Source organism: Poromitra crassiceps, assembly GCF_964638095.1.
Source record: "Poromitra crassiceps genome assembly, chromosome: 27".
Lineage (NCBI taxonomy): Eukaryota > Metazoa > Chordata > Actinopteri > Beryciformes > Melamphaidae > Poromitra > Poromitra crassiceps.
Genome location: NC_139650.1, coordinates 7,583,555 through 7,610,766, shown reverse-complemented (window position 1 = coordinate 7,610,766; position 27,212 = coordinate 7,583,555). Strand labels below are relative to the sequence as shown.

At 46.4% G+C, this 27,212-nt stretch overlaps 1 protein-coding gene across 3 annotated transcripts in view; it reads right to left on the bottom strand.

Annotated features, from left to right (window-relative positions):
- Positions 1 to 5,794: 5,794 nt before the first annotated feature.
- The window catches only part of slmapa (sarcolemma associated protein a), a 103,680-nt gene continuing 82,262 nt past the window's right edge, over positions 5,795 to 27,212 (bottom strand). For 2 of the 3 annotated variants that reach the window (XM_083661920.1, XM_083661922.1), the window contains 9 exons: positions 24,810 to 24,869; positions 24,208 to 24,333; positions 21,988 to 22,062; positions 21,614 to 21,714; positions 20,006 to 20,210; positions 19,440 to 19,557; positions 15,790 to 15,961; positions 15,040 to 15,174; positions 5,795 to 8,825 (listed from right to left, as the gene is read on the bottom strand). In XM_083661920.1, the coding sequence (XP_083518046.1) occupies positions 8,730 to 8,825; positions 15,040 to 15,174; positions 15,790 to 15,961; positions 19,440 to 19,557; positions 20,006 to 20,210; positions 21,614 to 21,714; positions 21,988 to 22,062; positions 24,208 to 24,333; positions 24,810 to 24,869 (1,088 nt within the window). In that variant the 3' untranslated portion in view covers positions 5,795 to 8,729. Of the gene's footprint in view, positions 8,826 to 12,754; positions 12,843 to 15,039; positions 15,175 to 15,789; positions 15,962 to 19,439; positions 19,558 to 20,005; positions 20,211 to 21,613; positions 21,715 to 21,987; positions 22,063 to 24,207; positions 24,334 to 24,809; positions 24,870 to 27,212 lie in introns of all 3 variants that reach the window. The other variant, XM_083661921.1, reaches the window with a different exon arrangement.

Below are 27,212 nucleotides of genomic sequence, written 5' to 3'. Positions count from 1 at the left end.
AGGCTGCAGAATGGAATGGCTGGACGAGAAGGGAGAGAGCCAGCCATCTCGTGATGTCCCTCGAGGGCGAGGCTACGGCGTGCGTGTCGGCAATAGCGGATACAAAGGACTGGGATGTGGTGATGGGGGCCCTGCGGAGACGCTTCGGACGATGTGAAGAGCAGGCCATCGTAGCCGCGGAACTGTGTAACAGACGCAGACGGCAGGGTGAGTCGCTGCGTGCACTGGCAACAGACATTGAGACTCTCAGCCGGCGCGCATACAGCCAGCTACCGACGGAGGCGCTGGATGGGTTAGCCCTAAGCTACTTTGTCCAGGCCATCGAGCCACGGGGTCTAAGCCAGAAGGTAACGCTGGGACATCCAAAAACACTGGGAGCAGCGCTGGAGTTGGCGCTGGAGATAGAGACAGTAGAAGGCTGGGATAAGAGCAGCGGCATAATGGAGGCCGCCCCAGTGGTGAGAATGGCAGCGGAGAGCCAGCTACAAGAAGAGCCAGCGTGGAAGACGGCCTTGGCAGAGCAAGGCAACATGGTGAAAGAGCAAGGCAACATGGTGAAAGAGCTATCTGAGTCGGTGCGCCAGTTAACAGAACAACTGCTCCGAAGCGCGACCCTGCAGCCCACCCCACGAGACAATACCGGGGCCAGGGGGCCCGGGGCCATGCGCTGCTGGACCTGTGGACGGCCCGGGCATCGGGCCAGAGAGTGCCGCGGAGGAGCGTGGAACCAGGGAAACGGCGCGGGGCCCGTCTAAGAGGGGCGAGACGGGCCCCCTACGTCATATTCCCTATGGCCACGTCACCGTTGGAGGGGGCCCAGCGGTACAGACGGGGAGGTGGGGCGTCGCCTTCCCCCGAAGCAGACGACATCGCCGGCGCTGTCAACATGCAGAACGGGCCGCACACGATGAACGGCTGCCATGTTCAGGTCCGCCTGCAAGGGAAGCCCTGTGTCGCCCTGGTGGACACGGGGTGTACGGCAACGCTGGTGAACTACAACATGATGCCAGAGGGAGCGCTTCTGGAGCAGCCAGCGGACCAGCTGCTGAGGACAGTATCCGGTGAGTTGATGCCGATGAGGGGAAGGGGGTCCGTGATGATAACTGTGGGGGGACAGACAGTGAACTTTCCGGTATGGGTAGTAGAGATGGCGGGGCCCTGTATCTTGGGGGAGGACTACTTGACGCTAAACCAATGCACAGTAGACCTAGGGAAGAGCACACTGACGTTTGCAGGGGGGCCGGTAGTCCAGATGGGTCACCCTCCCACCGCTCCAGGGGAGCAACCAAACGTCAATAACATCACTGTATACCGCGTCACAGTTGAGCACGGGCCCCACGCGGAGCCGCAAAAGAGACTGTGTTGGACATGTGGAGAGCCGGGCCACGTGGCGAGGTGGTGCAGAAGCGGTCCCGGGAGACGGACCGGGTATGCGGGACAACGACATGGTCAGCAGGGAGCCTGCTGGGCATGCGGCGAGATTGGACACCTGGCTAGAGAGTGTCAAAAGGCTGTCGGGGACCGGAGGGCAGCGGGAGAAGAGAGACGTGCAGGCGGCGGACAGGTGAGACTCTGCTGGACTTGCCGTTCGCCTGGGCACTTAGCCAGAAACTGCACTGCGCCCCCCACGGTTGCTGTGCGGAAGGCCGAGGTGGAGAGCGAGGCCGGTTGTGTTCCCCCTGCTGTCCTGAACACGCCGTCCCCTGGGGAAGGGGGGCGGGAGGACGACCGAGTGCAGGAGGTGGAGGAAGACGAGGAGGACTGTCCAGATGTGGATCTGGAGGACGACAGAGCGACCATCAAGGATGTCGACGTGAGTGAGTGGAAACGCAGGCAGGCGGAGGACGCGGAGATCGGTCCGGTGCTTGCGTGGGTGGCGGCCGGACGCCGGCCCCCTGTGAAGGAGACTCACATGTTTTCCGGTGCCACGAAAGGACTGTGGAACATGTTTTCCGACCTGCGGCTGGATGAAGACGGGCTGTTGGAGAGAACAGAGCACGGGGTAAAAGGGAGGCAGGCGGTTGTACCCGGTTACCTGCGAGAGTTGGCGCTTAAGGGGGCACACAAGGGCCCTGGTTCCAGTCATTTTGGGCCCGAAGAGACACTCACCCGCATCCGTGGACATTTCTACTGGGGCAAACAAAAGGAGGATGTGCGAAGATACTGCGATGCGTGTGAGGACTGTGGGGCACAGAGGGGGGACCGTGCTGACTTACACTGCAGAGGATTAACCCCACTGGGGGTTGAGCCGGACTAGTGTGCTTCAGGGGGGACAGAAGCTGTAAAAGGGGGGATGGAAATGGGGTTTAAATGAAAAATTAAGAAGTTGCTGGGAAAAGAAAAGTTAAGGAAAATGTGGGGGTTATTGTTGAATGGGCTATTGTGTTGAATTTAAATGAATGTGTGAAAAAGAAGGAAATAATGAAAACTAGACATTACGGAGTACCTAATGAAAAACTGGACATTATGACGGGGGTGCTGAAAAGAAAAGACTGGTTGTTGGGGAATTATAATTTGATGTGGTGATGGGAAAAATGTTGTGTTGGGTGTGTTTTGGTACAGGGGGATGTGTGTGGGTTGTGCATGTCGCGTGGAAGCGACATTAAAGTTGGGTGGGGGAAATGTAACGTGTTCGGGTAATCCAGGTATTACCTGTAATGTGATGTGCAATAGAAGTGTCTAGATCGCAGCTAGGAACTGATGTGTGTGGGTGTGTTCCTAGGGGGAAGGGGATATATGTGACCAGCGGCCGGGGCGGAAGCCAGTCAAGATACGGAGTGAGCGAGACCGGTTGTTATGTGTAGAGCTAGCTGTGTGAAGCTAGCTGCTAGGAGCTAACGAAGCCTGTGAATAAAGACCCTGTACCAACTACAACTCTCCGTTCCTTGGTGTATCAGCGATACGCTACAGTATGTTGTGTTTTGGGGTTCTTTATGTCTGATATCTAGGGTTGAAATAATGAGTCTGACACCGCTTCTTGGGGGGACATGCTGCCATCTGTTTACTGGTCCAGGGGAGAGAGCAAGACAGACAGAGCACTCACTTCCGTTTCCGGACATCAAAATAAAACCTTCAAAACAATAGCTTACACCTGTATTCATTACTTATAGTATTTTATTAGTCCTGTGACTTACCACTGTGATTATTGTATTGCCTGCATCAACTGGTATTAACTTTGGCCTATCTTGTAGGACTTCTATGGTCTGAGTCCATAGTGGAGTTGAGCGCCGCCTGGTTTGGGTTTAGTCCGGCCCCCTCACTGCATGCTGAACACTTCATAAGCGTTACATTTGCTGTGGTCGTGTGTTCGTATTGCACCCCCATGAGGGCATTTGCCCTCCTATTCTACCCCTTCTCCAGCGGCCCTCACCCACTTCGTACTCCACTATTTTATTGTCTTGGTAAGCGCCCTAGTTTTATCACTGGAAGTAGCTAAACAAAAGAATGCATTGTCTTTGAATACATTTTCTTTCGTATCATTGACCAGATAGTTTATGGTGTTCTTGCTGTATGAATTGCCTAACCTCTTCCCTCCTCAGCTCCTTCCAGTCTCATTTGAATTTCAATAAATAACTGTTGATTTGGAAACACGTCTCTGTCTCTCTTAGTATTGAATCTGTGCATAATACTTTGGGTATTTGGTCTCATGTTAAAGAGCATGGTGCAGGTTAAAAAAAAATCTGAATTGACATTTTGGGCTCATGATTAGGCTACAGTGAAAACACTCCAAAAAGACAAAGATCCCCCCCCCCCCACACACACACACAGGGTATAAATATGGAGGAAGGAAAGGTGGCATTTTATGAATGGGCGTGTGACATAACAGGAGTGACATCACAAGAGGATAATGTTCTGCTGGGGCTGACACAGGGATGCAAAGTCATGGAGAGTGAAAAAAGGTGACAGATACCAGGGCAGACATAAAACCACTCAGAAATCCTCATATTTTGGGCTGAAAAATGTGACTGTCACATAAAGGTGACTATTTTGCATCCCTGTGACATCACAAAAGGTAGTTCCATGAAATGGACCAGTGCCCCCTGCTGGTTACAAAAACTAGTCTAAACGCAGCTATGTGTGATTGAAAAAAAGTTTTTTTCCCCCAAATCCCATTGCTATATAGGCTACCCCTTCCACATATTAATGCAATGTGGTCTCCAACCTGCACCATGCCCTTTAAAGCCTTGGGTGAAATTCCCAAGTTGGCATTGTCTGCTTTATTCCTTACCACCACGTCACAAATAGATTATCAAAACAGGCAATGAATGTAATATTTGACAATGACTTGATGCATGGACTGTTGCAGCTCTTTATCAGTTCCACATGCATCTTCAATGACCGTATGTGTCCATGATCACAGAATTGCATGCTTGTAGACAGGCTTGGATGTTTGTTCCTTGCTGGTTACACCTGGTTGGCGAACAGCGTCTTGATGCAGGGGAAAAACCTGGCGGCAAATTTTAAACTTCCTATTATGAAAACAACTCAGCGAAATGTTTCAATGGGTTTCTGATTACATTTGATGGCAGTAGGCCAGGGTTCCCCAAATAGCGGCCCACAGCGTTTGGCCCCCAGCCCTCAGCAAAATGTGGCCCTTGGTGAAAAGTCATTAGGGACCCCTGCAGTCGGCCATGCCGTCTCACTCAGTCTTTGTTTTGGGTTTACAACAATTCCTTTAAAACAGGGGTGGGCAATTATTTTTCATGGGGGGCCACTTGAGAAACCCAGATTGTTCCCGGGGGCCGAACAAATATTGTCATGCCGTAAGTCCGTAACCCATGGATGGGCAACTTTGATAGAGGGCCACAAAAAAATGTCCTCGCTACCAGATTATTTTGCTGAGGGCCGAACGGCGCGAGCGTGAAACATTTGGGGCATTTGAAGCCAGGTTTAGAGCAATAACTCATTTTAAATTAACAGTTGTGTTGTCATTATTCAGTCTTAAACCACCAATATTTGATCCTTTTCTCACTCACTTTTATGTCACCACCTGCTCTCCCCTGCAGGGCTTGAAATTAACTTGTTTGACCACCTGCCAATATGGCTACTAGATTTTAAAGTTACCAGCCAAATTTCCACTAGCTGAAATGTTTTTCTTGAAATAAACCAGAATATGAGTGGGTTAATTTAAGCACAAGTATCAGTAAGTGGCCCGGGATTCTCAAAAACTGTGTTGAGGGTCACACGAACAAAAATGTACTCTTGAAGCGAAATAAATCCAAAACGGTTATTTAAATTTCTACTTCAATATAGAAGTCATTTCTTACACATGATTACTTTTAGCCTTTTAATCAAAGATTATTTAAAGATATTCCATATTCCAGACTGAAATGCTATAACAGAAGTGGAGTATTGGTCAGAGTGACATGAACATTTGGACACTAATTCAGCGGGTATCTTGCATGTTGCATTCAGGTGCACTGTAAAAAAAAAAAAAAAAAAAAAAAAAATGCAATTCCATCGCTGGCCAGACAGGGTGCGCCTGCGGGCCGTATTTTGCCTGTGTGCTTTAAAAGATTGGATATGAGTTCGGGAGGCGGAGGTGGTGCGGGGCAAATAGGCCTACCTCATTAGCATAAAGTATCTGGAGCTATACTTTATGCAAGTGAGCAGGCGGGCAGTGTACGCTCGCGGCTCGCTCCGCCTGACCCACAATGCATTGCAGGGCTGCCTCCAATACGAATGTGATGCGTGAAAGAAAGGCGCCATGTGGAAATGTACCTTGAACTTGGAGCGCGGTCTGGACGTGCAGCAGCTGGAGGAACAGAAGAGTCTGAAGCTGGTTGGTGGGTCAGCTTGCTACAACTTTAATCCAAACATCGCTCTGCATATTCAATACATCATCTTCTTCATCACTCTACACATAGCTCTCTCATATCTCTAAACAGTTTTAACAAAATAAGTCTAGTAGCACATCAGTCCATAACTTTGCTTTGCTTTTATTTTACAATTCTCTCTCTGTAGTGTTTTTCTCTTTAAACATCAGGAATATTTTGTTCGTTGTTTATTTTAAACACAGACAAGACAGAGTACACACTGACAATGAGAAACGCTGGGTCGAGCGTGAGGTCTGACACACACACACACGCGTACGCACACACAGATTCACCATCTAATAAGTTAATTTCTGCCGTGTCGCAGGGGGCAGCCATATTGGAGGCGTCACGCATCTTCCCTCCTGGAGGAGAAAATCAAAATGGCGTCTTCCTCTGCACGCCACTCTACCGGATGATTTCTCCTGCACATTTTCCTTTTTTGATTGCCAGACTTTTAGAGACCAAGTTTGTATTCAAAGCAGGATAGTGACAAGGAGGTTCCAGACTTGTTCCCAAACCTCCTCTGGACACTTTTGGACACTTGAGTCGTCTTCCGAGGGCCTCCTGGAAGATGACTCAAATGGGATGACGTTAAACTGCGTCGTTCTCCTCTGGCTCCTCCCACATGGCGTTTCCACCGTCGTGACTGCATCAGTGTGTGTGTGTGTGTGTATGTATAGAGTATGGCAGGAATGAGTGCAGACCTGCCTCAGACCCGGATGTGAGCTCTTGCCGTTCCCTCGTCTAAACGTCAAAGGGATTTCTGGATGGGGATTTTGGTTAAAACGCCTGAAATAAGGTCTGTGTTTAACAAAAGTTGATCAAACTCATAACTTTGTGTTCAGCAAGAGAATCGTCACAAACGAGGACCAGTTTTATGATTTTTAAAAGTCGTGATTTTCAGAAAAAGCTTCCAAAAAATCATAAAAGTGGCCCTCATTTGTGAAGATTATTTTGCTGAACACAAAGTTAGCAGTTTCATAAACCTTTGTTAACCACAGACTTTATTTCAGGCATCTAACTCAAATCATACAAAAATCCCATTGACCTCCAGACCAGGAAGTGCATGACTTCTAGGTTGGCCTACAAAAACACATCATCTCTGCGGTACTCAAATGTGTGTGTGTGTGTGTGTGTGTGTGCGTGTGTGTGCACGCGCGCGTGCGATTGTGTCCGTGTTTGTCTACACACACATACACAAACTCGGGTGTTAGTTACATCAGAGGCACTTTAACCCCATTTGTGCCCAAAATAAAACACAGAAAATAAATCAGATTTTTTTTTAAAATTTGGCTTGGATTGAAGTCCCCCCCCACCTCCCCAAAATATCAACAAACGGCCTGCTGAACATCCAACATGGCCGACCAAAAACGACAGAACAGAAGACCGTCAGACGAACCAACACTTCCCAACAGTCCACGTGCCCGCAGAGTCAACCAGAGCACAGACAGTGCAGGTACATGGCAGTACTGCGTTCAGTACCGGTAGCCGAAATATGATATACATTAGTTTTGAGTCCAGTTTTCAGTCGAAACGTAGTGTCTCTGCTTACTGGGGAACGATGAATTCATCGGGTCGTTGATATCTGCAGTCGATATCGTCGGTTTATTAGCAATGAGATCTGATGTGATGATCTGATGCAGTTTGATTGATTATAGATTTACTGTAGAGCTGATTGATACACACTGCCCGTCTATGGGAAGACCTGAACCTGAACTCATTCTGAACGGACACTTTGATCAGATTCCTACGACAGCGTATTAGGGCCATTGTAGCTCAAAACAACAACAAAAACAAACATCACCGCGCCGGGGAAGGGGGGTAATATTCAGACAAACGATTCTGAGATTAAAGTGGTAAATTTACGAGAAACAAAACAAAACTACTAAAATATTCGGAGGATTATAAAGTCACAAATTTACAAGAAAATAAATATTCTGAGATTATAAAGTCATGAATTTGCGAGAAGGAAAACCTCAGTAGTGTTTTTGGGGGGTCAAGGAACCACATCATGCATGTACTTTTATGTGTAACTTAGATTGTCCAATGTTGGCAAAGTGTTAGGTGTTAATTAAGCAAAGTGACACTTTGTTGAGTATCTACTTATAGTTAGTTGAGTATAAACACTGGACCATCCAAATAAAGTAATTTTTTTTTAACCTACAATGGCCCTAATACGCTATTGTAGATTCCACAGAAACATAGATCAATAGTGTATTATTAGGCTATCATTAATATTCTGTAAGGTTTCAGTGTCCCACGACACTCTGAATGTTCCAGAGGCTTGTCATCCTGAAGACAAGGAAACTGAAGACTTTCTGGGATCTTTGGGGATGAAAATGATCAGGAAGCAAATATCAACAGCTACAATCCCAAAATATCGGCAACGGCCTTCAAAAACGAATGGGTGTCAAACAGCAGCAACTGGCTGGCGTTCATTGATTTCAATGAAGAGTGCTAACGAGCCGTGTTTAGGGAAAAGGTAGCGCCAGAGCCCTTCCTCTGTGGTGGTTGGTGAGCGCGGTAAAGACGGTCCTCCTCTGGTCCTCAGGCTGGAGCGTGGGAAAAGTGGTACCGGTCGGCTCCGCCCACTCGGGACGGGAAGCCCGGCCCGCCACGGACCGCTCTGATACCCGGAAAAATAATCAGAGACACGAAACCAAAAAAAAAAACTCCCCGACAGCTGAGAGAGAGGCGAGAAAACACAACGAAACCCCAAAGAAAACAATAAAAATCAACTAAATAATGAACCGAGACGCGTCTGGATCCTCCGGAGAAACCACAACCTTTATATTCCCTCTACAATTATGTACAATTACAACTTTATACAAGTAAAGCAGTGATGCTCTCCTCACAGCGCTGTGTGTGTGTGTGCACGCGCGCCACATGCGCACGTGTGTGTGTGTGTGTGTCTCAGGTGGAGCTGCTCTTGGAGAAGTTGGGGTAGAGGACCGCCGCCGTCACGGCGACCATCACCGCGACGACCGGCATCCAGGGGCTCCAGCCACTCTGAGAGAGAGACAGAGAGGAGAAGAGGGACAGAGAGAGGAGAGAGGGAGGGAGAGAGAGATCATCAACTTGTTTTTTTTTCTAATCCATTATTGCAGCTAAACTGGACAAAGACAAACCAGGAAAGAGAGAAAGAGAGAAAAAAGAAATAACAAAAGACGGAAAAAGGAAGGAAGAAAGGATGGAAGAAGGGTAGAGGAAGAAGAGAGGACAGATTATATATATATATATATATATATATATATATATATATATATATATATATATATAGATATGTGTGTGTGTGTGTGTGTGTGTGTGTGAGAGAGAGAGAGAGAGAGAGAAGAAAGTAGGAAGGAAAGGTAAGAAGGGAGCAGAGAAGCAGCAGAGTGAAGCTTCCAGAGAGTGAAACCAGCTCCAGGCTGGAAACACTGGTTTCACCAGCAGAGACCACAAACAGCACACAGACAAACAGGACAGAGAGGAGAGAGAGAGAGAGAGAGACAGAGAATGTTAAAAAGAGAAAGAGATGATGAACAAAAAAAAGACACAAGTATCAAGGGGTTGGAGGGAAAACCCAAAAAGCAAAACATGCAGAGAAGAATAATTAGAAGAGGAGAAAAAGAGAAAGAATAAAGTTGCACCAGCGATCCTGTAGTGAGTCAGAGAAAAGAGCAGCTGATGGAAAAAGAGGGATGTCATTTAAATGAGAAGATGCACCAATCCTGTAGTGAGAGACGGAGCAAACGAGCTAAATAAAACCATCAAATCAAATCACTGAGATTAAGCACGAAATGGATGGAAAAAGTGGATATAATAAAATAAACGTGAAAAAAAATAAAAAATAAAATAAAGACCAACCCTGTTGTAAGTGATGGAGGGTTATGATGCATCAAATGAGAAGCAGCAGCAGCCTAACATGAGGAGACATGAGACAGGCACGAGCTGCAGGCAGTGTGTGTGTGTGTGCGTGTGCGTGCATGTGTGTGCGCGTGTGTGTGTAGTCATGAAGAGCGCTGTGGTCTGTCAGTTTAAAGGGAAACCTCTCCTCTGTCTGGGGGAACAAGTCTCTACTCACGCCTCACTTCACACAAAACAAACTGATGGCATTTCCCATTGAGACAAACACAAGCTACTGGACCATATCTCCTCTGAGAGTGGTCGCTAGTCAATTACAAAGCGGAGCAGATAACGGCCGGGGGGCATGGTTGACGCGAAACAAATATGCCAATGTTTTTTTATTTTGTATTTTTTAAGTCATAGACAACATGTTGTGTATATTTGATCTTTTTTCTTAATTCAAGTTATATTTTACATTTGTTATATTTGTGTTTTTGTATTGCTAGTTATTTATAATTATTAAATCCCCAGTTAAGTTTACTGTTTCATTGCATTGATGTCATTTTGGACAACAAAGTTTATTGATAAGGTGTAAAATATCCTGCCTACATTACATATTTCAAGTCATGTCAAGTCATATCTTTGTCAAGTGTTTGATATTTGAAGGATCATTGCAAAAACATTGTGTAATATAATGTGTATATTTAATAAAAGAATATCGGCCGATATATCGATATCAGAATTTTTTTACTCCCCAATATCGGTATCGGCCCCAAAAATCCAGTATCGGTCAGGCCCTAGTTGGATCAACGGAAAAAACAACGGTGCCTTTTATATAATGTAACTGTAAGGTCTTTCTACTGTAGTCCCTTCTTGTTACATGGGACGCCATGGGAAAACCGCTAATGTTGCTCGTTCTTCAGCAGGTGTTTGAGGGTCGACGCTAGCTTGTGTATTTCGGAGTGCCGGACACTCCTCCGCTCGGCCGCTGCCTCAGTCTGAGATGCTGGAATACATTTGTGATGCAGCCGTCTTTAGTTCCTCCAGACTTGAGACAAACGTTACAGCGGACAACGGTTCGCTCGATGTTGGACGCTGCAAAACCAAACAGCTTAGGAGAGGCTGCCTTTTTTGGAAAGGATTTCCTCACGTGTAGAAGCGTGCGCGGCCATCTTGACACCGTGTTTGTGTCTGAGGGGGAATCTCAGAGGGCGCTGTGCTATCGACTGCACCCTAGCTCAGGGAAGCGGTGGGACTGACCGACAGCGCGGTTGATAAAATCATTTTTTATCGCCCAGCTTGATTGTAATTAAGCGGTTCGGCGAGCTACAAGCTAGCTGCTGTGCTAATGAGCCGTTTCAGTGGAGCTTAAAGAGGAGCTAAACTAAACCCAAACCTGTGACACAGAGACATGACATTGTGTCTGACATCAATATGTAACAAACAGCATGCTACTGAACTGGCAATCTGCTATTGGCTGATCTTTGGTGTCAGGTGATGATGTCACTAGCTGCGGCAGTTACCGCAGAATATAAATCAGTTAAGTTCAGCAGCACAGGCTTTTACCTCCCATCAGTAAGCTCGGCTTGTTTACTGTCAGTTTACCTTTGAGGCTACATCTTCACTAATTCAGAGTGCATGTTTTTATTTGCTTAGCTAGATCTGGCTATTCTACACAGAAGAGGCTGGGCAAATACTGACATCCAATATTCCTGCTAAAAAGGCGGCCTCAGCGATCATGAAGGCAGGCGTATTGGGAACATCTGGTAAGTCTTTGCTTGTTCCACAACACTGTGCTGTCTGCTAGAGGAGCTAACCAGCTGCTTACTGAGCTAGCAGCTGCTATTCCCGCAATGCAAGAAAAACAGACGGAATCATAGAATTTTGTAATAAAAATGGAATAAACTGTAAAACATGGAATATTGCAGAATTTTAAATCATTTGTCTGAAATGAATAAAAGTAGGCATAATGATCCAAATCAAAAGTACACCTAACTATTGTACTGTAGTAACCTAAACGATTTCATAATTGTAAAATAGGCCTAGAGAAATCATTCAGTTTACCATTGGGGTGTTTTGAGAGAGGGGCCAGTCTTGCGTGGGACCCTTAACGTCACCTCACACCCTTGGGTTTTCACTTCCGAGAAACATGTCTTAGAGAGCCAAGTCATCAAAAAACAAACAGACAAAAATCCGAACGAAATTCGAAAAACGGAATTTGGGGAAAAATTAAACCGAATTTGAAAAAAAAAAAAAAAAAGGATTTCATATGGCCCTACCTTTAAAAGACAAAAAGTTGAGACCGTGCCCCCTTATTGAGACGTAAACCTGATCTGGGTTGGTATTTCTTCAGTGTGACAGACAGGAGGTTTCCCTTTAAAGCGGAGCCACTGACAGGCGGACTGACGGTTGGACACAGACAGACAGACAGCCATGCTTCAGTTAGTCACCGCCCACCACTGTGATGAAGATGATGATGTGCAAGAGGTGAAAACACCGTCTTGGTCAATCAGAATTCTGGGTTTACTCTCGTAAGAGACAAATAAAAAAAAACGTATCTCTTCAAATCTGTCCTCCTTCAAATGGTATTTGCCACATGACATCGCCTTCCAGGAGAATCAATTAGAAAACAAGTCTACACTTCAATAGAAGAAAGACTGCAGTGAGTGGCAGACACAAGGCTTCTAGGGGAAAAACAATAGCAAGAAAAGTCCCTCTTCTCTTCTAGTTTCACATTTCTTTACTGACTGACATTGCCTTCATCAGCACCAAACTGAAAGAAGAGAAGGTCGTGGGACTCGTTCATTTTCATCATAATCAATTAGAAAATGAAAAACAAAAAATCAGCTCCTGACCATTTTTTGGACAGCTGTGGTTTCAGGACTATAAAGGAACTCACAAGGAATTATAATACAATCGTAGAGTTGAATGATTCTATTTCAGATTGATTGATAAGATTTGATATCAAAAGCGGTGACCCAGAATTCAGGAAGGACCAGGACCATCTTTTCTCCTCCCATCTTTCCTTCCAGAGCAGGATGGATGGATGGACGGACGGAGGGCTGAGACAGAGAGAGAGAGAGAGACTGTGATGTTCTGTCGGTGTATACCTTTCTACCACAACTGGCCGAAACACCAGTAGAGCAGAGCCAGGACAAGGCCCATGAATATGGCTTGGACAGGCTGCAATATGGATGGCTAGAGGGAGGAGGAGGAGGGGAGGAGGAGAGGGATAACAAGAAATCAGCCTGCAAATCAACCAAAACCAACATGGAGGATGGGAGCGGCTACAGCGAGGGGGCGGGGCCTCTGAGTCTACTGAAGCAACCTTTCAAATCAAACACAACAGCTCAAAACAAGAGGGGTGGGGAGCAGGGAAGGGTCAAAACAGAGTGAGAGAGAGACAGAGAGAAACACAGAGAGAGAGAGAGAGAGAGAAACACAGAGAGAGAGCGAGAGAGAGAGAGAGAGAGAAACACAGAGAGAGAGAGAGAGAGAAACACAGAGAGAGAGAGAGAGAGAAACACAGAGAGAGAGAGAGAGAGAAACACAGAGAGAGAGAGAGAGACAGAGAGAAACACAGAGAGAGAGAGAGAGAGAGAAACACAGAGAGAGAGAGAGAGAGAGAGAGAGAGAGAGAAACACAGAGAGAGAGAAACACAGAGAGAGAGAGAGAGAGAAACACAGAGAGAGAGAGAGAGAGAGAAACAGAGAGAGAGAGCGAGAGAGAGAGAGAGAAACACAGAGAGAGAGAGAGAGAGAGAGAGAGAAACACAGAGAGAGAGAGAGAGAGAGAGAGAGGGATTTGAAGGGAGGCAGGCTCATGTTTTGTTGTTGTCGTCAAGATATCCGGTCACATGATCAGGCCAAGCGTCACAGCCATTTCCACACCACAGTGCAGCCACATAAAAACACCACAGAAGAAGAGCATCCCGCCCAGTCTGCAGCATGGCGGTCCTCCTATGGGGGGGCGTGGTCAGCACTCCTCATTACCTCCCTCCACAGCAGCAGCAGCGTTCATGTAGGAGGCTGATGAACACCTTTCTGGACTGTAAACTGACGATAATGCAGATATCCTGCCATGATATTATTGACATTTTATGCCAAAGAATAAAAGACAAATCTTCTAGTCAGGGAAGAAAAGCCTCTGAAACATTTAAACTGCTTTTTCTTCTTCATTTTTGGATGGTTCTTTAGATGCTTTCAAAGTAAAGGCATGTCTAATAAGACTGCTGTTAAAAAAAAGGCAGGAACCTTTTTGATGGGTCCTATAGACAAAATGTGCAGCATGATCAGACACAATGTATCTGTCTATCTGTATGTCATATCTGAAACAAATTGCAGAAGTCTTTGACTAAAGAAATGGACCATATCTGACCAGATCATCAGCCTGACCCACATGCTGCCCATTGGACTGAATGAGGAATGCTAATAATGCAAACGACATGACAACAATACACAAATCAATTAAAAAGAATCTATCTGGTGAAGAAGAATAAAGTGAATTTGTTGAGGTGCTCTGCAGCAGCAACCTTCCAGGTGTGTCATGTGGTGCGAGGAGAAACATCAGTCTGTTTAATGTGTGCTTTATTCAAGACTGCAGCTCTCACAGTGCTAGTCTGGCCCTGCAGTGTGTGTGTGTGTGTGTGTGTGTGTGTGTGTGTGTGTGTGTGTGTGTGTGTGGACTCACAGTGCTAGTCTGGCCCTGCAGTGTCAGTGTGTGTGTGTGTGTGGACTCTTGGGGCCCTATTTAGATAATCTGCAGTGCATGGTCTAAGCCAGTGGTTCTCAACCTGGGGGAGATTATTTGGGGGGGGGGGGGGGGGGTGACGCGGGATGGTTGTCATAATATATAAATTCATAAATATTTGTTGAGAATGATTTTTCTCCCATGATTAAATCTCCCATAGAACTGAACTGAACCCTAGTCTAAAGTTTTTTGGGGTTGCAGCTCAAAAAGGTTGAGAAGCACATGCAGTCAGGGTGTGTCCAAGTCCACTTGGACACTTGAAAGCAGTGTCCTGTCTTGTCTGAGGTCAAATGCAAAAATGAACTAGAGTGATATGATGAAATGTCTCATGTCCTATTTAAACAACGTAGGCGTGAAAAGGACAAGCGTTTGGGTCAGGAAACCTATCAGCGCCACCTTGTGCCAGGTGGAGGATAGGGTCCAATGTGCTGGTGTTGTCTTGTGACACCAGCACAAACACACCTGTCAAATTCATTCACATCAGTGCATCATTTAAGATCTAAGTAAGTATGCATATGAATTCACTCACTAATCATTTTGCACTGTGAACTTGTCTCTGTGTAGGAAATGTGCAATACAAATCAACTTGCCTTGACTGCGTGTGTGCACGTGTGCGTGTACGCGTGCATGTGTGTGTGTACTCACGGTGCTGGTCTTGTCCTGCAGCAGCTTCAGGTTGCTCCTGCACTGCTCCAGCTCCTGGTCGATGTTCAGCTTCTCCTGCTCCGTCCTCTCATAGCGCTGACGCAGGTCCACCAGCTGGCCCTGGGTGTCCTCATACTGACACACACACACACACACACACACACACACACACACACACACACACACACACACACACACACACACACACACAGGAGTCCAGTGTCCCATCACTGCTGTACATTACGATAAGTTAACTTGACTCTTAAAGCCTCCCTCCACTGAGTCTTTCTACCTGTATAACCGTTGATGTTTTATTTCAAAGTTGTAAAAACTGCCGTATCGTCACGTCATCTGATTCTGCGCCAAAGATCTGAAATGAGTAACAATCGAAGGCTAATAATAGCTTGTTCCACTGCAACATCGTGGTGGCAGGACTGGACTCCCCACTCCATTTTAGCAGCAGCTTTTTTTTTTTTTTTTTACTTGAGCACAAAATGTGGTTATTTGTCAAAGAATATGTGGCTAATCAACATGTCAGAGCAGGACTCAGATGAAATCTCTTAAAAATTACAAAATATACTGGAGGGAGACTTTAAGGACTTGAATGAAATGAGGCCCTGTGTGTGTGTGTGTGTGTGTGTGTGTGTGTGTGTGTGTGTGTGTGTGTGTGTGTGTGCGCGCGTGCGTCCGGACACGTGTACCTCTCTCTGCAGTGTGTGTGTGTGTGTCTGTGTGAGTGCGTGTGTGTACCTCTCTCTGCAGTGTGTGTGTGCGTGCCTGGGCCTGGTCCAGCTGGCTCTGTAGCTGTCTTGCGTCCTGCAGGTGTTGGTTCTCCAGAGAACCCAGTTTGTCCTGCAGAACCTCCTCTCTCTGAACCACAGACTCCAGACTGCTGCTGAGAGCCTGGCTCTGCTGCCGCGTGCTGCAACGCACAACACAACAGCAGCATGTCAACAACAACACATCATCAATATGTCAACAACATAGAAACACAGCAACAACACATTAACAACACAGCAACAACACATTAACAACACACCTTCAACAACACATTAACAACACACCTTCAACAACACAGCAACAACACACCTTCAACAACACAACAGCATGTCAACAACAACACCACATCATCAATATGTCAACCAGTGTTTCCCACAGGATTTTGAGAATTTGTGGTGGGGGACCACAGACCCCCTAGGGGGGTGCGGGGGCATGCCCCACCGCGAGATTTTTTTAAACATTTTAAAGTAAAATGCATGAATTTGGTGTACTTTGAGAAAGCTTAAGAGCAAAATTAAAAGGCTAGATCTATGAAGAACATGTCATCATTACTGTGCTGTGGGTTTACAATGACAAACTAAATTTCTCCCTATAGGTCAGGGATACTCAACTTGCTTTGCCACTTTCGTGAAATGATAGAAGGCGAGGGGCCAGTTAATAAACAAACAATATACATTTTTCTGTAGCGGATTGTAGGTTTTTGGGGTGTCAGCCGGAGTTTAGGCTGACAGTGTTGTGCACACCGGATAGTTAGTTAGGTTAAGTTAGTTGGGTTAAGTACATACATAAGTGCCTGGGTAGCGAGCAGATGGCGGTATTTGACAATTTAGCAGCTAAATCATAGATTATTGAAAGATATTCCATATTCCAGACTGAAATGCTATAACAGAAGTATTGGCCAGAATGACATGAACATTTATTGGACACTTATTCAGCGGATATCTTGCATGTTGCGTTCAGGTGCACTGTAATAAATAAAAAAATAAAATAAAAAAATAAAAAAAAATTTTTTTTTTTTTTTTTTGGTCAACATCTTATTGTGGCGGTCAAAATATTATTGTGGCGGCCCGCCACAAATTCCTTTATGTATGGGAAACACTGTGTCAACAACACATTAACAACACAGAAACAACACATTAACAACACAGCAACAACACAATAACAACACATTAACAACACAGCAACAACACATTAACAACACAGCAACAACATGGCAACAAAGTCAGTAGGGACGTCAACTAGGGATGTAACGAGTACTACCGAGTACCGATTCAAGTAAAATCTATCGGCACAAATTTCGGCACCTGCTGAGAGCGCATCTCTGTAAAATGTTCTAAATAAATAACAATGTTGAAATTGATTGACTGTTGAATTTATTTTGTTTTTGTTTTTTTACAAATGAAATTACATTTTTGTAATTAGGAAGAGAGTACCGGTACCAAATTCCAGGTACTGCTATCGGTTCAAATGTGAATGGTACCCAACCCTTCTTTACTTCCTGTCTCATTCTGTCTTTCTCTGTCTGACTTGACACCAGAGCCAGTGTCTGTTTCAGGATATGTTTCAGTCTATGGCCCGGTTCTGTACAGTACATCTCTGTTTCACCTCCTCCTTTCTCTCTCTCCTCGTCTTCCTTCTCTCATTCTCCCCTTCTATTTCTCCTCCACCTGTCCACCCACCTCCTGCACTCCTCTGTCATCACCTCTCTCCTCCTGGCAACTGACAGTGCCCTGCTACTGTCAGTTGCTTTAAAAGCGTCAGTGGTCTCAGTTTAATGTAGCTGCTCTATGCAAAGGATGTGTCCTTGAATCATTTGACTGTAACACACATTTCAGAAAGATCCCTCTTCATGATGTCAGTAGAGTGATGGTCTTTGTGCCCTGACATGTGGTCTTTGTGCCCTGACATGTGGTCTTTGTGCCCTGACATGTGGTCTTGTGCCCTGACATGTGGTCTTTGTGCCCTGACATGTGGTCTTTGTGCCCTGACATGTGGTCTTGTGCCCTGACATGTGGTCTTGTGCCCTGACATGTGGTCTTTGTGCCCTGACATGTGGTCTTTGTGCCCTGACATGTGGTCTTTGTGCCCTGACATGTGGTCTTGTGCCCTGACATGTGGTCTTTGTGCCCTGACATGTGGTCTTGTGCCCTGACATGTGGTCTTGTGCCCTGACATGTGGTCTTTGTGCCCTGACATGTGGTCTTTGTGCCCTGACATGTGGTCTTTGTGCCCTGACATGTGGTCTTGTGCCCTGACATGTGGTCTTTGTGCCCTGACATGTGGTCTTTGTGCCCTGACATGTGGTCTTTGTGCCCTGACATGTGGTCTTGTGCCCTGACATGTGGTCTTTGTGCCCTGACATGTGGTCTTGTGCCCTGACATGTGGTCTTTGTGCCCTGACATGTGGTCTTTGTGCCCTGACATGTGGTCTTTGTGCCCTGACATGTGGTCTTTGTGCCCTGACATGTGGTCTTTGTGCCCTGACATGTGGTCTTTGTGCCCTGACATGTGGTCTTTGTGCCCTGACATGTGGTCTTGTGCCCTGACATGTGGTCTTGTGCACTGACAAAAATTGCGATGCAGAAGGCCAAATGGCCACGCCCCTAAAATAGAAACCTTCCCCGTTTTACAGTATTTTATTGTTATTTCTTTGTTGTTGGTTTCTCTCCTCCTGCATACACAACTCCATTCTATTTACTGTAGTGTAATTGAGCATTTAGATTTTGATCCAACAGTTCTATTGGAACTCCATGTATCTGTCACCATATTGTTCTGCTTGTAGTTACTTTGGTTATTGGGTGGGGAGGCTGATGTGAGGGGACTCAGGGGAGGCTGATGTGAGGGGACTCAGGGGAGGCTGATGTGAGGGGACTCAGGGGAGGGAGGCTGATGTGAGGGGACTCAGGGGAGGCTGATGTGAGGGGACTCAGGGGAGGCTGATGTGAGGGGACTCAGGGGAGGCTGATGTGAGGGGACTCAGGGGAGGGAGGCTGATGTGAGGGGACTCAGGGGAGGGAGGCTGATGTGAGGGGACTCAGGGGAGGGAGGCTGATGTGAGGGGACTCAGGGGAGGCTGATGTGAGGGGACTCAGGGGAGGCTGATGTGAGGGGACTCAGGGGAGGGAGGCTGATGTGAGGGGACTCAGGGGAGGCTGATGTGAGGGGACTCAGGGGAGGCTGATGTGAGGGGACTCAGGGGAGGCTGATGTGAGGGGACTCAGGGGAGGCTGATGTGAGGGGACTCAGGGGAGGCTGATGTGAGGAGACTCAGGGGAGGCTGATATGAGGGGACTCAGGGGAGGCTGATATGAGGGGACTCAGGGGAGGCTGATGTGAGGGGACTCAGGGGAGGCTGATATGAGGGGACTCAGGGGAGGCTGATATGAGGGGACTCAGGGGAGGCTGATGTGAGGGGACTCAGGGGAGGCTGATGTGAGGGGACTCAGGGGAGGCTGATATGAGGGGACTCAGGGGAGGGAGGCTGATGTGAGGGGACTCAGGGGAGGGAGGCTGATATGAGGGGACTCAGGGGAGGGAAGTGTGTGTGTGTGTGTGTGTGTGTGTGTGTGTGTGTGTGTGTGTGTGTGTGTGTGTGTGACAGAGAGAGAGTGTGTGTGTACCTGCTGAGCTCGGCCTCTAGGTGGAGCAATTTGTCGGACAGAGTGCTCCGCTCCCCTCTCAGACTCTCACACTCCTGCTGCACACACACACACTTCTGCTGCAAAGCTGAACACTCCACTGAGAGTGAGAGACAGACAGAGAGAGGGGGAGAGAGACAGAGAAAGATAGACAGACCGAGAGGGGGGAGAAAGACAGTAGTTTCTTTGTTATTCAAAGGATGTTGCTGCTATATCTGACAACAGATAATTTGTCTTGTAGTATGTTTGATATAGTAAGTTTTCTAATTAATGTTTAGCTCCTTATGTCTAAACGCTTGCTTTGGCAATATGTACAGTGTTACGTCATGCCAATAAAGCCATTTGAATTGAATCGAATTGACAGAGAGAGAGAGAGAGACACAGAAAAGGTGTGTGAGCACTTTGGTGTATACAATAAAAGTCAGAAGAAAAACCCCTTCAAAATGCTTCATGCATCAATGAGCAGCTTACATTCAAATGAATGGGTGGGCTTTTCCTACCCCCTTATCATCCAGTTTCTTTACATAATAAGACATGCCCTCCCTCACCCTGCAGCTGGGTGGCGCTGCTGCTGTGTAGCTGCTGCTGTGTGAAGGCCTCTTGCAGTCGGCTGATCTCGGTCTCGTACTGTGCGGCCGTGCTCCTCCACAGCTCCAGCTCGGTGCGCACGGTGCCCAGCTCTGCCTGCAGAGCGCCCAGCTCCCGCTGTCTCTCTGCTGCCACAGACTCTGCGGCCTGGAGCAACAGCACCATCTAGAGGAGACACAGAGAGGGGGTTCAGACGCACGGCCCACACAGGACCATCTGGGAAGTCGCCCTCAGAAACGGTTTTTGAAAAGAACATCATACTTAGCAGGTGATTGGATGAACGATCTATCACCATCTATCACAGGCTAACTTCAACCAGTCAGGACTGACCTCCGATGCTGATTGGTCAGCACCCAAACACATCAGGCAGCATGGAAAGATGTATTTCCCGTATTTCAAGTCACACCCACTTCCGGGTTAAGCATACGAACCAGGAGATTTCATCCGCCATTTTATTTCTCCATAGACACGTAAAATGCTTATAAAAATATTTTTACTTGGTCAAACCAAATGATTCAGTTATATTTAGAATGATATAGAACATTTAACAATTAACAAACAAAAAGAAAGCGTAGATTTTTTTTTTATCCGCTTTTGTTGTTGTTATGGTCTGGTATAAATAAATGGATGTCATGACAGCTCCCCAAGTGAAGTCAAAACATCTTGATCGCCCCCTAGTGGCTGGCTGCAGACTAGGTCACAAGTCCTGCAGTGCTTCCCCTACCATTGCCTTTTATATATATTTTTAGGGGGGTTAGGGGGGAAACACATAACGCATGTCATGAAATTGTGAAAGCAAGGTCAACAAAATGAGAATACAATTATTTAGTAGGCTAAGTAAACCATTTGTGCCTGTATATGGGAGTGAACTGTGGTGGGGTATATCATGGGGTATGTCATTTCATTGTGGGGCATACACCAGTAACACCGTTCATTTTATAGAGGAAAAAATGAAATAAAAAACTCCGCCCGCTCGTGCCAGTTTCAGCGTGCACCGCTGTAAATTACAAGCGCTCCCTCCTATCCGGGCTGTCTGAGTGTGGATGCCTGGATGGTATCAATAATCGAAAATCGGTAATTGATCGTTAAGGAATCATGTCGATCATGTGGAATTTTGATTGATTATTATTATTATTATTTTTGCGGACTAGGGTTGGGGCGATGGACGATGGAACTCTTTCCTCCTCTCGCAAAGCCGACTAACGTGAGGTATAGCTCATGAGACAGTCTCTAGTTTTCTGGCTGGGCGTGTCCTGCGGCATGCGCCGTGAGCACAAACTAACGCACCCAGCAGCCAGGCAGCACACACAGACGGTGAGCGAAGGTCTGAGGACCTGATTGAAGCCGTGTTGTAAACATGAAACTTCGTACACTTCTTTCCTAACTTTCAACCGTGTGAGTAACGTTACACGTGTTCAAGTGAATTCAAGTCGTTTAAATTTGTTTATAACGTTATGAAGCAGCAGCAGTCAGCATGGCTGGGCATGGGCTCAGCATAACGATGCTGAGCCTCGGGAACCAATCAGAACAGACTGATCATCCTAATTGATTCCTGATAGGAGGCGTACCTCCTCCTGGGCCGAGGACAGCTCCTCTCTGGTGCTGCGGATGGTGCTCTCCCTCTGCTCCCTCAATGCCTCCATGTCAGCCTGCAGCCTCCCCAGCTGGGCTGTACGCACACACACACACGCACACACACACACACACACACACACACACACACACACACACACACACACACACACACACACACACACACACAAAGGCAAGAGATGATAAGGTAGATTATTTTAAGAGAAGTGGGATGTGTACAGTATCGTGTGTGTGTGTGTGTGTGTGTGTGTGTGTGTGTGTGTGTGTGTGTGTGTGTGTGTGTGTGTGTGTGTGTGTGTGTGCGCACGTGCACACGCTTGCATGTGTCTGTCTGTGTGTGTGTACTAACTCTGCAGGTTCTGGATCTGTTTGGTTGACTCCTCAGTCAGCTGACTGTTGCTCCTCCTCTCTTCCTCCAGCAGAGCTAGAGAGACAGACAGACAGACAGACAGACAGACAGACAGACAGACAGACAGACAGAGTGTTACTTGTACAGTAGAGTAACAAGGTTGAGCTGAACTTCCTCAGAAAATCCCATGTGAAATAAGAAGCAGATTGTATCATGATGTCCTCTGAGGGGAAGGGACACACAGACCTGCAGGGCAGTTTCAGGAGACATCCAGGACCAGGACTCTCTCCTCATACTTCCTGACATTTCTGCACTGTTCCCAGTATGATCAATACGAGCCGTAGCTCCCGATACTTCTTCATACTGGTGTTGGCTAATTCCTGGACCCAATGTTCTCATGACCAGATTACCTTTTCGTCATCAACAGTACTGACAGTATTAATAGTAGCGGTTACTGTAGGGCCCCGCCCTCCCAAAGGGCCACCAACTGACTGAGTTGTAGTTACTTCAACCAAACAGTTCCACCTTAAAGTTCAGTATGAAGAATTCCCTGAGACTCATTTTCCCGTGGTCGTCTCAAAGCCGCGGTTTCATATGATTTGGTTCTGTGTATTATAGTTTGATTGACTTAGGGCCGGATTCACATCCAGCGTGAACACAACGTTTACCAAGTGGACGGTTGTGCTAGGGGTGCGCCTGGCGTTGCCAAGCAACCAAAAACAACAACACGGCTTAACATGTGGCACACTTGCGGTGTTCCCGAAAAGTTGATATGTGCGCGTTGTGACCGCATCGACCTCACGTTTGTGCGCGTTGTGACCGCATCGACCTCACGTTTGTGCGCGTTGTGACCGCATCGACCTCACGTTTGTGCGCGTCTGCCACCGTTGACATGAACGGATTCGAGCGTGCATAAGAGGCGGCATGTGTACCGGCCCTTACTGCGTTCGTGCCCACGTAAGTCCACTCATGACTTTATTTGCAATAGGAAATAAAGCCAGTTAATGTCTGGTATCCTGGCCAAATTCAGATGCCACGTCCGCATTCATTCATAGTTTGTTTGTTAGACGGGACATTCATTATGAGTTACTAATTATGTTAATTGCTTGTATAGCTAAGTTGGCTGTTGTCATTCCAGATGTGGATTTCATTTGTCTAATCAATTAAGATTCATTTATGTATTTTTAGCATCTTGTTTTCAGACTCTGATGTGATGATAGTTCGTTGAATGCCGATGCAATTCACTTGTGCCCTTTAAGACTATACTGATATTCAAGTTGTTTTGATGCACTTAGAAACAGCAGTTCACTTTCACAGAAAAACGATAGCTGGCTCATTTCTTTCACTACGAACATTACTAACGGCGTCGACTAGGAAACTAGTAAACACTCAAACTAAAGCAAATACACATCATTAAAAGAATCTCTACAAACAATGATGTGGGCTTAAAATCCTCCTACCAGACCGACAGCGCATGACGGGAGCTCTCCACGGTGCTGAAAGAGCACCAACGCAATTCATTATAATAAATAAAAAAGCAGTCGTTTCAGACACTTTTCATTCAATATGGCTTTTGTTGTTAATTTAATTTCAGGGAATTGTTCAGGCTGTTTTTATGTCAGCTGAAACATAACACATAGGCCTAGCGCTATTCTTCAATGCAGACTACCGTAGTTGCCGAGAACAGCGAGGCTTCTCCTCATTCCAAAGCAAAAATGTAATTGTTTCAGTGTGTAATAGACCCTTTTCACGGGGGCCATTTTGTGTCAAAAAGGCAGAATAAACACAGGTGCGAGCAAAACACTAATGAGGGTTTCCACATTCCAATCCTGGAAGTTTGAAACCCTCATTAGTGTTTTGCTTGCACCTGTGTTAACCCTGTCTTTTCCACACAAAATGCCCCCCGTGAGAAGGGTCTATTGTTTGGTTTGTAGTTGCTTATTTGGATTATAATTTTATATTATTAGATATAAGTTGAGCTGTCCATGGTGCTGAAAGTGCACATAAAGCATTTCAGTTGAAGTCTGAAAATACACCATTATTGGTGCAAACCAACTTGAAACAGCCCCCCAGATGATGGAGGATGCTTGTCCTTCTAGACAATTCGGTGTGTTGGTGTTGGCTATTTCCTGGGTCAATTATGGTGTATGGTGCGTATCGTATAGCAGCATTAGCATTATTCTTGTAATCATTAGTAATAATGTTAGGACTGTCGGTTACCTTGGAGCTCCAGACATTTCTGCTTGCCGGTGTTGGCTAACTCCTGGGCCTCCAGTAGTTCTCTGTGGAGATGGTGGATGACCTGCTCCGTGTCTCCAGGCTCTAGACCAGCCCGACGAAGCTCATCTACACACACGCACAGAGTAAAAAAAAAAAAAAAAGCTTATTAGTTGACATTCAAGAATTCAACTGCGTCCGTTTGCTTCCTGTTCCACAGCACCTAGTGTAATATGGTTCATATGTTCATGAATTTCTCACATATACTCTATAGTAGGGATGCTCCTAATAAAAATGTTTGTGGAGGACAAAAATAAGACTTACAAAACCGGCTACAAAATGTGCAATAAGCACATCAAATAAATCACAGCCATAGCCCATAAAAAAAACAAATCTGCTGTCAGAGTTTCACTGCTGCTCAGTAACGTTAGATGAGAGCTGTGAGGCACAAAACTATCACTAACGTTAAATGTCCTTCTCTGAGAGAATAAGTATTAATCATGAATGTTGATGGATAATGAATAATGTTGGATTGCTATTTAAAAATAAATTTGATGAAAAACACCCATTTGAATACTTAATCAGAGCACAGTTGTCATGGTTACCTTTCAGTAGAGCTACTCTGTTCTGTGGTTCATTCAGCTCCTGGTCATCCATGTTGCCGTCTGAAACACACACACACACACACACACACACACACACACACACACACACACACACACACGGCTTGTCATTTTCCTGAGAGAAAATGTCAGCAGTTGAAACGTGAGAGCTGATTGGACCAGGCTTTGACCAAAACTCAACTCTGTCAAACCTGTTTGTAAAGTGATCCAGAACAGTGTGTGACTGGGCTCCTTCAAGCCCCCATCCAGTCACTTTATTATACCTGTACAACTGTTGGTGTTCTATGAAAAGGTACATGTGCGCGTGCTGTAACAACAACGCACGTCATTATTTGTGCCCAAGAACTTACCTTGAGAAGACCTGAAGCTGTGCAGCATAATGACTGCAGCACTGTTCTCTCTTTGTTCAACGCTCAGTATACTCAGTATCTTAAAAATGACACTGGAGGGGAGCTTTAAACAGTCTGTATGAGTTCAAACTAGAAAGGACTAGAAAATAAAACTAGAACGATCGCGGGTATATGCCTCCACCAACAAGTGAGCAGTCGACATCCATGTTTGTCCAGACTTTGACGTTTGAGCCAAATGTGAAGAACTTCCGTCAAGGTGTTACTGAGATATGGCGCTACCGAGTTTGAAAATGGCATTGGTGAGGTCACATTGACTTTGACCTTTGACCACCAAAATGTAATCAGTTCATCCTCGAGTCCAATTGGACGTTTGAGGCAAATATGATGAAATTCCGTCAAGGCGTTCCTGAGATATCGTGTTAACGAGCATGAAACGAGCCGTCGTGAGGTCACAGTGACCTTGAACTTTGACCACCAAAATCGAATCAGTTCATCCTTGAGTCCAAGTGGACGTTTGAGGCAAATTCGAAGAAATTCCATTAAGGGAGATATCCCGTTAACAAGCTTGAAAATGGCATTCGAGAGGTCACAGTGACCTTGAACTTTGACCTGTGATCACCAAAATCTAATCAGTTCATCCTTGCATCCAAGCCGACGTTTAAGTCAAATTGGAAGAAATTCTGTCAAAGCGTGCCTCAGATATCGCATTAACGAACATCGGACGGGTGTACGGACGTACGAACAACGCAAATCCATAATGCCTCCAGCCTGGCTATGTATGTCACTGATGTATGTCACTGCTGCGGTCACAAGGTAAGTAAAGTAACTGTGTGGCACTGACCTGACGTGTCGTCACTGCTGCGGTCACAAGGTAAGTAAAGTAACCGTGTGGCACTGACCTGACGTGTCGTCACTGCTGCGGTCACAAGGTAAGTAAAGTAACTGTGTGGCACTGACCTGACGTGTCGTCACTGCTGCGGTCACAAGGTAAGTAAAGTAACTGTGTGGCACTGACCTGACGTGTCGTCACTGCTGCGGTCACAAGGTAAGTAAAGTAACTATGTGGCACTGACCTGACGTGTCGTCACTGCTGCGGTCACAAGGTAAGTAAAGTAACTGTGTGGCACTGACCTGACGTGTCGTCACTGCTGCGGTCACAAGGTAAGTAAAGTAACTGTGTGGCACTGACCTGACGTGTCGTCACTGCTGCGGTCACAAGGTAAGTAAAGTATCTGTGTGGCACTGACCTGACGTGTCGTCACTGCTGCGGTCACAAGGTAAGTAAAGTAACTGTGTGGCACTGACCTGACGTGTCGTCACTGCTGCGGTCACAAGGTAAGTAAAGTAACTATGTGGCACTGACCTGACGTGTCGTCACTGCTGCGGTCACAAGGTAAGTAAAGTAACTGTGTGGCACTGACCTGACGTGTCGTCACTGCTGCGGTCACAAGGTAAGTAAAGTAACTATGTGGCACTGACCTGACGTGTCGTCACTGCTGCGGTCACAAGGTAAGTAAAGTAACTATGTGGCACTGACCTGACGTGTCGTCACTGCTGCGGTCACAAGGTAAGTAAAGTAACTATGTGGCACTGACCTGACGTGTCGTCACTGCTGCGGTCACAAGGTAAGTAAAGTAACTATGTGGCACTGACCTGACGTGTCGTCACTGCTGTGGTCACAAGGTAAGTAAAGTAACTGTGTGGCACTGACCTGACGTGTCGTCACTGCTGCGGTCACAAGGTAAGTAAAGTAACTATGTGGCACTGACCTGACGTGTCGTCACTGCTGCGGTCACAAGGTAAGTAAAGTAACTATGTGGCACTGACCTGACGTGTCGTCACTGCTGCGGTCACAAGGTAAGTAAAGTAACTGTGTGGCACTGACCTGACGTGTCGTCACTGCTGCGGTCACAAGGTAAGTAAAGTAACTATGTGGCACTGACCTGACGTGTCGTCACTGCTGCGGTCACAAGGTAAGTAAAGTAACTATGTGGCACTGACCTGACGTGTCGTCACTGCTGCGGTCACAAGGTAA